General features: G+C 40.1%; 1 protein-coding gene across 2 annotated transcripts in view; it reads right to left on the minus strand.

Annotated features, from left to right (window-relative positions):
- Window positions 1–12704, minus strand: part of ATRNL1 (attractin like 1) — a 548672-nt gene extending 535968 nt beyond the window's left edge. For both annotated transcript variants that reach the window (XM_066355686.1, XM_066355687.1), the window contains exon 1: window positions 12280–12704. In XM_066355686.1, the coding sequence (XP_066211783.1) occupies window positions 12280–12572 (293 nt within the window). In that variant the 5' untranslated portion in view covers window positions 12573–12704. The remainder of the gene's footprint in view (window positions 1–12279) is intronic.
- Between the last annotated feature and the right edge of the window lie 2227 nt (window positions 12705–14931).

The following is a 14931-nucleotide window of genomic DNA, read 5'->3' on the forward strand; positions in this document are numbered from 1 at the left end:
TGGGAAAACCAGCACACACATTCAACATAACTAGAATTAAATCACTTGAAGTGCTGTTCTCTACCCTGGTTAGAAATACAAAATATGCGGCGGCCCAGCATGCAGAAGTCCTGGGTTCAATTCCCAGCCAGGGCACACAGGAGAAGCGCCCATCTGCTCACCACCCTTCCCCTTCTCCTTTCTCTCTATCTCTCTCTTCCCCTCCCGCAGCCAAGGCTCCATTGGAGCAAAGTTGGCCCGGGCGCTGAGGATGGCTCCATGGCCTCTGCCTCAGGCGCTAGAATGGCTCCAGTTGCAATGGAGCAATGCCCTAGATGGGCAAAGCATCGCCCCCTGATGGACATGCCGGGTGGATCCCGGTCGGGCGCACGCGGGAGTCTGTCTCTCTGCCTACCTGCTCCTCACTTCAGAAAAATACAAGAGAAAAAAAAAAAAAAAGAAATACAAAATTTGATTAAGACATAATAAAAAGAAGAAAATTAAATGGTTTTAATGTCACAACCTCTCTGAAACAATATATACTGTTTATCAATGACTATGGTTTCAGTGCTGGTATAACCATTCCATAGGGATAGTTGGACCTAATCAGGGTGATCTCTGTACACCATTCTCACAGGGAAGTCTTTTTGAAAAGTGTCTTAATTAAAATATTATCTAATAGTTCGTTGGTTTCTTTCTTGACAAAACAGATAAAGAGGGCCTCTAGGCTATCTTCACTGGGGTTACCTTCTCCCTCTCTGCACATCGGTACATTACTGCATCTCCCTGTTCTGAGCTGTGTTTGCTCTTGTTCCCTCTGTAGTATATTCTGTATCCCCCTCCCAATTTTGCATCTTCTGACCACCTTGATCCCATTTTTTTAAATTGTACATCCACAGTGACCGTTATTTTAGTTCCGTTCCTATAATACAGTGATTCTTACCACTTTGAGATCTGAGATCACTTTCAAGAATCCTTTTAAGCTATTCCCTCCAGCCTACAAAAATTCATATAAATAACCCTTCATTTACAAATCTGAGCACTCACCAACCACTCACAGCCCATCCAGGACCCTGACATTAAAAGCTCCGGTGATAGTATACATTCAAATAATCAAGAAGCTTGGGGGGAAAAAAATAAAATATTGCTACCTCAGAGAGAACTATCTGATAAGCTTCAACTTTTCTTTCTGTGTTTTTGGACAACGCACCCATTCATATTAACTTTGCAAAGGACGAGTAAGAACTCTGTAGAATATTCTCTTTTCACTGAAGAATGAAAAAGACAGGGCTGAGAAACTGAAAGTAAAAAGGCAAAAACTTCAGAAGGGCTGCAGGGCTCCCAGCTTGGTCACGTAATGGGCATGTTCCTCAGCCTCCCTAAGCGTCAGCTTCCTTGTGCGTCAGTTATAACAGTCGTACTTGTTTCATAAGATTGTGTTTAAAACGTAACGACATGAAACTTATCATGCATTCAGTAAAGCAGCAAAGCAAATCCATGCAGCGTTCATGACACACTGGCAGAAATCGAGCTCAATAGCTTCATTATCAGCTTGGTGCCGAGGCTCATTCTCTTAAGTAACCCCTACACTATCTGGAAATCCAGAAGATTATGAGCTTGGGGTTAAGAAGAAATCTCTTATGGAAGAGTAAAAAGATGGCTTCATATGGAACCAGGGCCAGACAGACATGATGTGGCAATTCATCTATCAGTAGTCCCACTGTAACATGAAAATAACAGTTATCTACCTCCCAAGGTTTTCATCAGCAATAAAAGAGGCAATATAGATAAAAGCTTTCTTCCACCACATGATACTACTTCTCAATTCAAATTTTACATCTTGAAATAGTAGTTTTAATGCCATTACTATGATATTATTCCTACATGAAACAGAATAATAAATTCTATTTCTTAGAAAAAAATTAATTATCACCGTAATTATACTGTCAAAAAAGTACAAATGAAGCCTGGGATTAAATTTTATACACCAAAATATGGAAAATGTTCTTAAATTTTCTATTTTTATGAGGCATGGGGAATCTACTTGAAAGTTTCTGATTTACACAGTGCTTTCATTTTATTAATGCTTATCTTTTACCTATAAAAATAAGTGTCTCTCCCTCCCCACTGGGGAAGAAGGTGGAGGTGGAGTCCCTTCAACCATTCCTGCCTGCACTGAGGGAGTATCAGCAAAGAGGAAGCAGCCCCACCCCTCACCACTAGGGGCGCAGCAGCTGCAGAGACTGTGTGATGGACCATCTCTGCCCTGCCCTCAGCCAATGAGAGCAGACTCAGCTCCCCTTATCCTCCTAACTAGAGGATGGAAGAAACATCTCAAATTAATTATCCAAGCTTTTCATCTTAAGAAACTAGATGAAGAAAAGAAAATTAAAACCAAAAGAAACAGCAATCAGTGAAACTGAAAACAACAAAATTAGCAGAAATTGATGGCACCAAGCACATATTCTTTGAAATGATCAATAACATTAATAAATGTCTAACCAGACTAAGCAAGAAAAAAAGAAAACAAACTATCAATATCAGAAATGGAAGAAGAAATATCACTAAGGACCCCACAGACTTTATATAAAGATAATAAAGAGGACCTGGCCGGTTGGCTCAGCAGTAGAGCGTCGGCCTAGCGTGCGGAGGACCCGGGTTCGATTCCCGGCCAGGGCACACAGGAGAAGCGCCCATTTGCTTCTCCACCCCTCCGCCGCACTTTCCTCTCTGTCTCTCTCTTCCCCTCCCGCAGCCAAGGCTCCATTGGAGCAAAGATGGCCCGGGCGCTGGGGATGGCTCTGTGGCCTCTGCCTCAGGCGCTAGAGTGGCTCTGGTCGCAACATGGCGACGCCCAGGATGGGCAGAGCATCGCCCCCTGGTGGGCAGAGCGTCGCCCCTGGTGGGCGTGCCGGGTGGATCCCGGTCGGGCGCATGCGGGAGTCTGTCTGACTGTCTCTCCCTGTTTCCAGCTTCAGAAAAATGAAAGAAAAAAAAAAAAAAAAAAGATAATAAAGAAATATTATGGACAATTTTATGTCCATAACTATGTAAACCTAGATGAAATGAACAAATTCTCTATAAGACACAATCTACCTAAACTCACTCAAAAAGAAGTAGATAAAATGAATACCCTTACATCTACTACAGAAGTTGAACTGATAATTGTAAGCCTTCCCACAAAGAAAATGCCAGGCTCAGATGGCATTACTGATGGATCTTACCAAACATTTAAGAAAAAAGCAATACTGGTTCTACATAAACTCTTACAGAAAACAGAAAAGGGAGCACTTCCTAACTTATTTAATAAGTTAACCAAAGACATTACAAGAAAATTACAGAGCAATATTTCTCATGAACATAGAAGCATAAATTCTCAACAAAATACTAACAAATCAAATCCAGCAATATAAAAAAAAGTATTCAAAGAAAACTAGATAGAAGGTGACAGAGGACAATCTGACTTTGGGTGATGGGTATGCAACATAATTGAACGACAAGATAACCTGGACATGTTATCTTTGAATATATGTATCCTGATTTATTGATGTCACCCCATTAAAAAAATAAAATTATTTTAAAAAAAAGTGTAACATATTTGACCAAGTGGGTTTATCCCAGGAGTGATTAAACTGTGGAGTGATTAAGGCTGATTAAACATTTGAAAATCAATCAATTTAATTCAGCAATATCCACAAATTAAAGAAGAAAAACCAAATGACAATCTCAAAAGCTACAGAAAACATAGGGAGGATATAAAGCTAAGACTCAAGAACACAGATGAAAGTGAAGGGGTTACCAGCGGGAGGGAACATGGAGGACGGGATGTGGAGAAGGCGAGGGGGGAAGGGCATAAAGAGGGACAAAGATGTGATAGAAAATGGTTTGACTTTGGGTGATGGTTATATATCATCAACAGTTCAAATGCTATAGAAATGTTTAGCTTGAAACCTATGTACTCTTATTGATCAATGTCATCTATTAAATTTAATTTTCTAAATAAAATTAAAAACAAAAAGCTACAGAAAAAAAGGAGATAAAGTTAAACAGCCATACATAATGAACTCTCAAAATTAGTAATAGTAGACAACTTCTTTAACTTAAAAAAGAGCATTTACAAAAAAGGCTGCAACTAATATGATACCTAATATTTAAAGACTAAATGTTTTCTACTTTATATTGGGAATGAGCAAGGATATTCACTCTTATTCTCTTATTCAACATCAGACTGAAAGTCCTAGCCAATGCATCAGAGCAAGAAGAAAAAGAAAAGGCATATAATTGGAAAGGAAGAAGGAAAATTGTCCCTACTCACAGAAAACATTGCTTATGCAGAAAATTCCAAGGAATCTGCAAAAAAGCTACTAAAACTAAGTGAGTTTAACAACACTGCAAAAATAAAAGGTCAATAAACAAAAACCAATTTTATTTCCACATAATCAAAATGAACAATTGGAAACTGAAATTAAAAGAAACATTATCAATTACAATAGTATCAAAGAACAAAAACTATTTAGGTATAAATCTAACAAAATATATGTGGGATCTATATCTGATAAGTACAAATACTGATGCAAGAAAATCAGTGAAAACCAATAAATAAATATGTCACGTTGATGGTCTGAAAAATCCTTGAATCAACACAACCTCAATCAAAACCCAAAGAATTACTGGGTTTTTTTTTAGAAATTGATAAACTGAATCTAAATTTTAAGTGGAAAAGTACATGAACTAGAATAACCCAATGAATTTTGAAAAGAAAAATAGACTTAAAAGAGTCTCACTATGAATTTCAGTACTTATTATAAAGACGCAGTAGCCTAAGAAAAAAGACATATTCCCAAAAGGGTAGAAGTATGGATCAATGGAACAGGAAGAGATATAAAGATAGAACTATCAAATTAATTTTCAACAAAGGTACAAAGATCTCAATGAAAAATGTTTGGTCTTTTCAACAAATTGTCAATTCATAATGAAAAAGGGGTCAGTTCTCAATAGGATAGAATATAAAATGCCATGCATCTAATAACAGAGCTTCAAAATACATGAAGCAAAAATGGGTAAATCCACAGAGAGAAGTAGATAAATACAAAATTATAATTGGAGATTTCAATACTCCTCTCTCAATAACAAACAGAAGTAGACAGAAAATCAGAAAAGTGTTAGAAAACTTGCACAACCAACTTTTGATTAAATTGAAACTTATAGACCATTCTACCCATCAACAGCATGACACACATACATTTCACATGCACAAGGATATTTACCAATATCCTAGTCAATAAATTTTAACAGGATCTAGTCATACGGCCCAATACCTACTAAGTAAGTTGAACTTGCAGTTATATATACTAAATAAATTTAAATTGAAGTGAAGGAAAATTCCAGGCCTCAAGGGCTTCACTGATGAATTCTACCGAACAAGTAATAAAGAAATAATGCCAATTCTACATAAACTCTTTCAGCAAACTGAACAGTAAGGTACCAGCTCATATCAATACACTTGAAAAGGTGTATTGTATGTCATATCAATACACTCGCAAAAGAAAAATAATATAATCTTAACAGATGCAAAAAATAGTATTTAACAAATGCAATATCCATCTCTAATGAAACTCCCCACAAAATAGGAAGAGAAGAGAACTTCCTCAATGTGATAAAAGGCATTTAAAAAACTTACAGATAACTTACTAAATGATTAAAGGTTAATATCCCTCCCCAAATCACGCACAAGACATGGTTGATCACTCTCACCAGATGAATGCATCACTGTAACGGAGGTTCTAGCAAGTGAAATGAGGCAACGTAAAGAAATAAAAAACACCCAGGTTGCAAAGAAAGGATGAAAGGTCTCCTAATTTACAGATAACACAATCATCTACATCAAAATCATAAGGTATCTACAAAAATCTACTACACAACCTGGTCTCATCTCTCCAGGCAGAGAACAGAAGCTCCATCTCCACACATGCTGCAGATGGCTTTTTGAGTCTACCTGAATCATTACCAGCTAGAAGCAGCAGTCATTGGGACTTGGACGTGAGCTGCAAAGTATAGAATTGTAACAATTCCAGTGCCACGCGGACTTTTCCTGGAGGTGGACTTGTCCTGGACTCCTGCTCCTAGTGACAGCTCCTAACAGACTGAACTAGGGTTGGGTTGCATTTTTCAGGGATTTGGCATGGTGTTGGGGCCAACTTGGACTTGGTGAACATGTTAAGGACACTACTCTTTTATGAATTCTTGCTGTATTGGCCAAGAGTTTGCTTAAAGGCTTTAATCACTGTAAAAAAAAAAAAAAATAGAAGACTGGATAAAGAAGATGTGGCACATATAAAAAAATAAAATAAAAAAATTTGGGCTCAAAAAAAAAGATCAGCGAACATAACTGCAAACATTAGTTTTAATCTAGACACTAGGCTATTCCAGTGAGATATGCAAGTCGTTCTATATAATAAAAGTTTATATTCATCTTTTTTAAAAAAAAAAAAGATCAGCAAACATTAGTTTAAATCTAGACACTAGGCTATTCCAGTGAGATATGCAAGTCGTTCTATATAATAAAAGTTTATATTCAGCTTTTAAAAAAAATCTACTACAAAATTTGAGTTCAGCAAGATTGACGGATACAATGTTAATATACAAAAATCAGTCCTATTTCCATATAATAGCAACAAACAGACACTAAAACTAAAAAAAATACATATAATTAATAACAGCATCAAAAATATAAAATACTTAGGGGGAAATCTGACAAAAAAGTTGTTAGATCGTTAACTGAAAATGTTAAATATTGCTGAGATTAAAGAAGAACTAAAAAAAAAGAAAAAAAAATGGAGATATACCATGTTCACGAATCACAAAACTCAATATCGATAAGGTGTCAACTGTCCCCCAAACTGACCTATGGATTCAACACAATCCCAAACAAGATCCCAGCAACTTTTTTCTAGAAATGAACAAACTGATTCTGAAATTCATAGGAGAACTAAAAGGAATTAAGTAGCCAAAATAACTGAAAAAGAACAAAACTGAAGGACTTACACTCCCTGAATTCAAGACTTATAAAGCTACAATAAACAAGATATTGTTGTTCTGACACACAAATAGACAAAGAGATCAATAGAATAGAAGAGTCCAGAAACAGACATACAAATTTATAAACAATTGATTTCAACAATGGTACAAAGCCACTTTATCAGAGAAAGACAGTCTTTTAAACAAATGGTCCTGAAACATTTGTATATCTACAAAAACAATTAATAGAGACCCATACCTCTGACCATATGCAGAAATTAACTCAGAAAGGACTATAAACCTAAATGCAAAATCTAAAACTACAAAACTTCTTTAAAAAAAATCAAAGGTAAAGTTTTCTTAGCTATAACACCAAAAGCACAACCCATAAAAGATAATATGATAAACTGAATTCATCAAATTTAAAACTTCTGTTCTTTCAAAACACTGTTAAGGGAATGAAAAGACAAGCCCCAGCCTGGGAGAAAATATTTCCAAATGATGTATCTGATAAGGAAGTAGTATCCAGAATAGATAAAGAACTGATAAAAATAAGAAGAAATGGAAAAAAATGTGCAAAAGATTTAAACAGAAACCTCACCAAAGAAGATCTACAGATAGCAAGTAAGTATATGACAAGATGCTCAACAGCAGTAGTCATTAGAGAACTGCAAATTAAACCACAATAAGATACCACTACTTCTTAGTAGAACTATTGAAACTTAAAAGACTGGCTATACCTAGCGCTGGTGAGAATGTGAATTAACATTCACACACTGCTGGTGGGAATGTGAATGATACAATTACCTTTGATAATAGTTTGGCAGTTTGTTAAAAAGTTGAAGACGTATCCACCATATGATCCAGCCATTGCACTTTGGTATTTATCCACCAGAAAGGAAAGCATATGTCCGTAGAAAGACTTCTGCTATGAGCAGCTTTCTACAGAATAGCCAAAATTAAAAACAGCCCATCTATTCAGCACCAGGTGAATAATTAGCAAATTGTGGTATATCCATACACTGGAATACTACTCAAGAATCAAAAGGAATAAACTTCATATATGCCATTAATGAATCTCAAAATAAATATGCTGTGTGAAACAAGCCAGATAAAAAGGAATACACAATGCATGATTCCATTTATAGAAAACTCTAGAAAATGCCAACAAACTTACACTGACAGAAAGCAACTCAGCAGTTGCCTGGGGTCAGGGAGAGGCAGCAGGAAAGACAAGAGTTTTGGGTGTGTAATGGATATTTTTATAATCTTGATTGTGGTGACAGTCTCAGAGGTGTGTCCATGTCAAAACTTTTAAAATTATCCAGTTTATTGCATGTCAATTACATGTCAAAAGCCTCTTTGACATAATTTAAAGGAAAAAAATTACCAGTGTAATTAAATAATTCATTTTGAACATACTAACAGGGGAAAAAATGTGCTACAAGGGTACTTAATGAGCCTGAGGAGGCAGAAAAGCCTCCTATAGACACTAGCATAAGCTAAGACTAGAAGGATGTTTCCTTATTAGCCACAAAAAGAGACCAGATAGGAAAGAGGGTTCAGAGGTAACAGTATGTGTGAGAATGTCCTCGGACTGAAAGGAAAGGACACTTGCAAAGAACTTGAAAAGACCAAATCATGCAGACACATGGTCTTGAATACCATGCCCCAAGTAACATACCTTATCAACTTGGGATCTTAGAAACTCTCAATTTAAATTATTTTTACATTTCTCCCATTATTTCTTTAATAATTAAAGTCAACACATGGATATAAATTACATATTATAATTAAGTTTGAAATAAAGAAGACCTGAGAATAGAGAACATTCCATTTAACTTTTTAGTTAATTATTAATATAATTAAATATATATTAATAAAAAGGATTCCAAATGTGTTTGTGTGTACACATACTAGTAGCTTAAGAAAAACTAGTAGCTTAAGGGGAAAAAATCAGTTTGCTTTTTCTTTACAATAGCAAACTCTTTCCTAATATTATATCTTCATTTTGCTGTCCCTAGAAATAAATACTTCTATTATAAACGTGTGATATTTAGTATCCATACTTGACTAACCTATGAGGTTAAAAAAATATCTATATACATTGAAAAGGTAATAAGATTTAATAGATGATTTTAGGAAATTGTTTAACAAATGTTTTCATAATAAATATACATTTGCAAATTATTCACAATTATAATGAGATATAGTCCAATCTCAGAGCATTAACTTAGATTTTGTTGGCCTAAGAGAAATTAGAAGTCACAGGTTCCTAAGGCACATTAGCAAGAAAATGTGCAAGTGTGAACACAAAATATAAATTTATATAAATATAAATCTCAACTACTATGCCATTTATTCAAAGAGATTGTATAGTAAAATGTTTTCTAGCCTAATGTTACTACTAAGCTCCTCAAGTAAATACTATTTGAATAAGCACGTATCATATCCTTGATTACTGTATTTCCAGTTGGCTTCATCCTTTCTGATTCTGTCTTAAATCTTCCCGTTTCACTGTAACTGAAGCACAGTGATCATTTTGTTTTACCTATGTGAGGAATGGCTTATAATTCTGAGTGCTTTATTCTTTTCAAGTGGAAACAGAGAAGACTGGAATCAATGTTAAGAGAACTGAAGTACCACTTTTAATATCACAGTTGCTTCTGCATTTCTCCCTCAACCATCAATCTTCCATTCTAAAGAAGCATTTGAAGAACACTGTCATTCCCTAGTGAAATCCTTATAGTGGGGGGCGCGGGGGAGGGAGGCAGCTAAGTTACCATGGAACCAGCCAATTAATTTTGACACCTGCTTACCAAGATTGATCATTTTTGATGTCTGTTTGTTAGGGTGCTATCCTGCAGTTTAGTAAAAGATCTTCAAGATAATTAATGAAGTGAGAATTTTCAGTTAATGTCTTTCCCACTGTGTTATTCCTTCAAGCCACCAGCCTCAAATAAACCTTTCTTAGCTTAGCATGTACTTTACCAAGAAGAATTTTTTTCTTTTGAATTCTTCCCTTTAACATTAAATAATTTTCTTTATCCCTAAGAGTACACATAACAAAATACAGAGTTATACTAGTTATATTTACTCTGATTAATAGCATGTATTCCAGAGATGTGAAACGTATCCTACTTATCAAAAGAATACAGTGAATCATAGGAAATAACTGTTTCCATAGGAAATAAGTTTCTAATGATTAGTTCAGGCTTTACTGTTTGTTATTTAACTATATCTAGCTTTTTAAAACTATTCCTCACTAATGTATGGTGCTTATAAACACCCTCTCTCTGTTATTTAAGCTAGTTTCAACTTGATCTGTGATCTTCCCTATTAACTGGGACAACATCTGCTGGGGAGGCTACAGGCTGCTGATCCAGCTGACTCATGAGTTCCACCGCTGTGAGATGTAGATAGGCGCTTCTCAGGACTGGAACAACTTCGTCTTTAGATGGAGCAATTCCACCCACACAAAGGCCAACATCCCTGTATTACATAGGAATCAGGCTTCTTCCTATTTAAATACAAAGTAATGTAAAAAAAAAATGGATATGACTTCTTTTACTGTAGGCTACCAGTTTACATGTTCAAAAATCTCTCTGGCTGGGTCAAGAAGTCAGCTGCAGCCATAGGAAATGTTTAGGAACACAAGTCAAAAAAGGCTGTGTAACAAGCACAATTCAGTACAGTGTCTTTCCTCATCTTAAAACCCCCTTTTAACATCTTAATCAGCATCTCTCCCAAATTTTTAAGAAAGCATACTTTTAAAAAGTATATACTAATTTATGAGAAAGTATGAAGCTAGGAGACATTTCAACCTATTGCCACAAGTGAAGTTCATAAAATTTTATTATAAGATTTTGCTCCCAAAAACCTGTTGTAAATTCATCTAAATAGTAGAGTGACCCAAAATTTAAAAGTGCCATTTTTTAAAATGCATTTTTACAATGAGTTTTAAGGGACATTCTTTTAATCAGCAACAGTGCAAAAATGAATAAGTAAATAAATAAATAAGGAAAATATGCTATGTTTAGAACTCCCAGAAATTTTCCTATAATACCTCAATAAGGTGAACTATATTCTTATCTTTGTCTTAAGATGCAAGAGACAGTTCACTTAGCTTCTGCTATCGTCTCCACAATAAATCCTAGTAATCCACATAATATAATTCCAGAGCCACAAACCAGCCAGAAAACTTCATGTTAAGTACCTGGAAGACTTAAAAGTTGACAATAATTTAACTGCAGCTTGTCAGGTATCTACCCTAATGGCCTCAACTATCTTATTTTCTGCTCCCCCCTCATTCATTCACCCATTTCCTTTTGTTATCAGGCAGAATGCAGTAAACATCATCCAATAGGAAGACAGTATCTTGACTGTTGTAAAGTCAACTTCTTAGGGTCATGAGCTTCAGAAAACTAAAGTGATGCTCCCATCCAGCTGACAGTGAAATAACCAGTTAGAAAACTCCATTATCCATCTTCACCACATTAAAAAGTCCGGGAGTTTCATTCTTTCAACTAACCCAAAGCCGCTCTCGTATTTCTCAATTCCAGACTCTCCTAGCAAATTCAACATAGTCTATTGGCTAAAAGTAAACATTCTAGAGTGAAGCTGGCTGATTTGCAATTATGAATCTGCCCTTCTGCTATGTGATCTTGGGCAAAATACTTAAACCCATTGCCTTGATTTCTTTCTGTAACTACATTATAATATTGCTAGTAACTCACAGAATTGCTGTGAAGAGTAAATGAGGTAATCCACGCTAGGCGCTTAGAACAGTGTTGGGCACAAGTACGCCCTTTATAAACTCTGCTTATGATCATTAATATTACTAAATAAACTAAAATGTTAGCACTAGTTACCTCGAGAGAGAGAGAAATAGGATGGGGGGGGAGATTGGAGACTATAACTTTTAACCTTTACACTTCTGTATTGTTTGGATGTTTCACAATGCTCAAGTATTTCATGAATTACTTGAATAATTTTTGATTAAAAAACAATGTCCTAACAAAACGGTGTTTGTCACCGTAACTGAGTGTGGAAATGTTGATGAGTAGGGGACCAGAAGTCGCTGCGGACATCTGGACCACTGGTAAAGCCTTAACGTCCAGAGCGGTCAGTGCTCCCCGCGGGGCCGGAGGTCCGCGAGGCGCCAGGGCTAGCGCGGGCAGCAGGTCCACTGCCAGCCCGGGGACCCGAAGCCGCAGGGGGTGGGGGTGGGGGCCGCGAGGGTGCGGAGCAGGGCTGAGGACCCGGGTCCGGCAAGGCACTTACTTGAACCTGCCCTGGCAGTGCTGGCACTGGTCCCCCACCCAGCCCGGGTCGCAGAGGCAGGTGGAGTTGACACAGCGGCCGGAGAAGCAGGAGCCGGTCCTCTCGCACGGCTTGGACTGGGACACCTGCGCGTAGAGCGCCAGGTAGAGGAAGCCATAGCACAGCAGCCAGTTGTGCCCGTCCAGCAGCCAGGAGGAGGCGCCCCCGCCGCCGCTGCCCGCCGCCCGAGCCCTCCAGAGCCCCGGGGCCGCCGGCTGCGGGGGCCCAGTGCGGGCCGGGGGCCCCGGTTCCATGTTGCCCCGCGCCCCTGCCCGGCGGGGCTGCGCTCGCGGGCGCAGACAGGGACGCTCCAGGGGGGAGATCTGGCCGGAGACAACCTTGCCGCCGCTTCTGCGGCTCTTCACCGGCTCCTGCCCCAGTCCCGCTCCCGGATCGGGAGGGACAGATCCCAACCGCGGTCGCCTCCGATTGGCTCTCTCCTGTCGTCTTCGGGCATCGCCTCTCCGTCCGCTGACCTTGTCCTCGGCGGGCCGAGCCCACCGCCGCGGGGCCCCGGGTCAGGTCTGGCCGGAGATGAGCCGACGGCGCTGGCGGCGCTGGCGGCGCTGGCAGCGCAGGGTGCTCGGGAGGGGACCTGCAGGAGGGGACCTGCGAGAGGGGGAGGGGACCCCGCGCGCCGCCCCGCCTCACCGCGGCTCGCGCCAATTGCCTCGGCTCTGAGCCCGGCGCGCCAGGGAGGGCGGGGGCCAGCTGGAGCCCCGAGGTGGGCGCGCCCACTGCGGGGAGGGGGGGGTCGGAAACCGAGGTGGGGGTCAGCCTTGCGCCACCCGGGCGATGGCCAGCAGCCCCCCAGCAGCCATCTTCTCTCGGGTGCCGCTAGCCAGCCGCCAGGGCTGCGGCTAGAGCGCGTGGGGCGTGGGACCGTGTCCCCGCCTCCTGCCCGCCCACGCTCCCCCCCGCAGGCCCAGCTCCGTGGTCTCGCCTCGACTTAACGGGGACCCCGGACTCCCCCGCGTGCGCCCACCCGCTCGGCCCGGGAGCCGAGAGGCGACCAGCCCCCCAGGTGAGGCTCGCCTGCCCGCGGTGTCCTTGCCAGCCTTGCGCCGGGGGACCCAGCCCCACTCGCGCCATGCGCCTCCTGAGCCCCACAAACGAAAGATCAGCTCGGGACCGGCTTCGCAGCTTCAGCAAAAAAGGAGCCCTCCGCCTCTCGTGTACAGCTGCGAAAGTGCAGCGCTTTTTTCCTGGGGCTTCCCCTTCCTCCACCCCGTCCTCCTGCCTATTTCTTCTGCTGCTGCTGCTTCTTTTTTTCTTAAAAGACAAAAACTCCAACAACACACAAAGAGCTGAGCATGTGCAGCAGGCAGAAGTCTTAAAGGCACCGCAGTCCGACCACGTTGTGGGGTCCGCAGGAGCTGGGAGGGGCGGGGGTTGGGGACTGCGAGGGTCGCTGAGCTGTCTCCGCCGACAGAGCTCCCCAATGGGGAGCAGTTTCTCCCACCGAAGTAATGACTCCCGTGCCCCAACTAAGACCTGCGTGGTTCGGGGGCCCCCGGCGCGCCACCCCTTGCCGGCGCTGCCTCGGAACCCCGGGTATCTCTTTTTTGCTTGTCAGTGTTTTCTCCTCCATCTGGGACATTATTCTGCCTTGAAAAGTATTGCAACATCAGGGCCTTTTTTTTTTTAAGAGCAGAAAAAATGTCCAAAATGAGCCGTTTTCTCTCCAAAGCGGCGATCTTTCCTTCTTTAGATGACTTTCCAAGATTTGATGTCATATGCTGAATTTTTTGCTTTGTACTTTTGTGCCTTCTCTAAACAGGCTATTTGAACCCTTGAGAAAGAAAGCCGAACTGCAAATTGCAGCCATGGATCCTCGTGTTTCAGCAAAGTTACTGGATCCCCACCAAAGAAGAGCAGGCAGTATGAAAAGGAATTTGAAATCTACCAAAGGCATTTCTGACAGCACATGGAGAAAAGTTTTCGTTGCAACCACACAGTCATAATATTATTGTTCAGATTCAACTCATGTTTATTTGGGGCATACGGCACCCACGTCATCTCTTTTAATCTGTATTATCCCCACTTTGCAGATGAAATCCTCCATTAACCCCATTCTACGGATGAGGACAGAGAGGCAAGGTTGAAAGATTGGTCGATGGCAAATTAGGAGTAAGCAGGGAACGGAGGTTTAAACACAAGTCCTCTGACTTCCCTGCTGTTTCCCACTATTTACCAGGCTTTTTCTATTAGCAGATAAAATAAATTCTGCTTTGGTGAATAAAATTCAAATGTGGGCTTGGTTTGGAAATACCTCAGCAGTGACTTGAAAACAAACATCCAAAAAGAGGTGATTCCTTGGAAAGTAAACAAGAAAGTAAACAAGAAAAACCATGATATATATATATATATATTTTTTTTTTTTTTTTAATCACAGTTCTCCCATAAATTAGAAATGTCATCCTCAAAGCTTAAAAATTAGGACAGCCCTTCTCCGTTTGTGTACTTGCTATATGAGGATGCTCCTTAGAGACTTTTTGGAATAGGGGAAGAAAGGAAGAGGATATTCTGCAGAAGACTATTAAAAGGAGGGTATTGCTTTAGATCACACCTTTTCGTTTCCCTGACTATAAAATCTAGAAGAACTCTTTCTAG

This window comes from Saccopteryx leptura, chromosome 13 (genome assembly GCF_036850995.1).
Source record: "Saccopteryx leptura isolate mSacLep1 chromosome 13, mSacLep1_pri_phased_curated, whole genome shotgun sequence".
Taxonomy (NCBI): domain Eukaryota; kingdom Metazoa; phylum Chordata; class Mammalia; order Chiroptera; family Emballonuridae; genus Saccopteryx; species Saccopteryx leptura.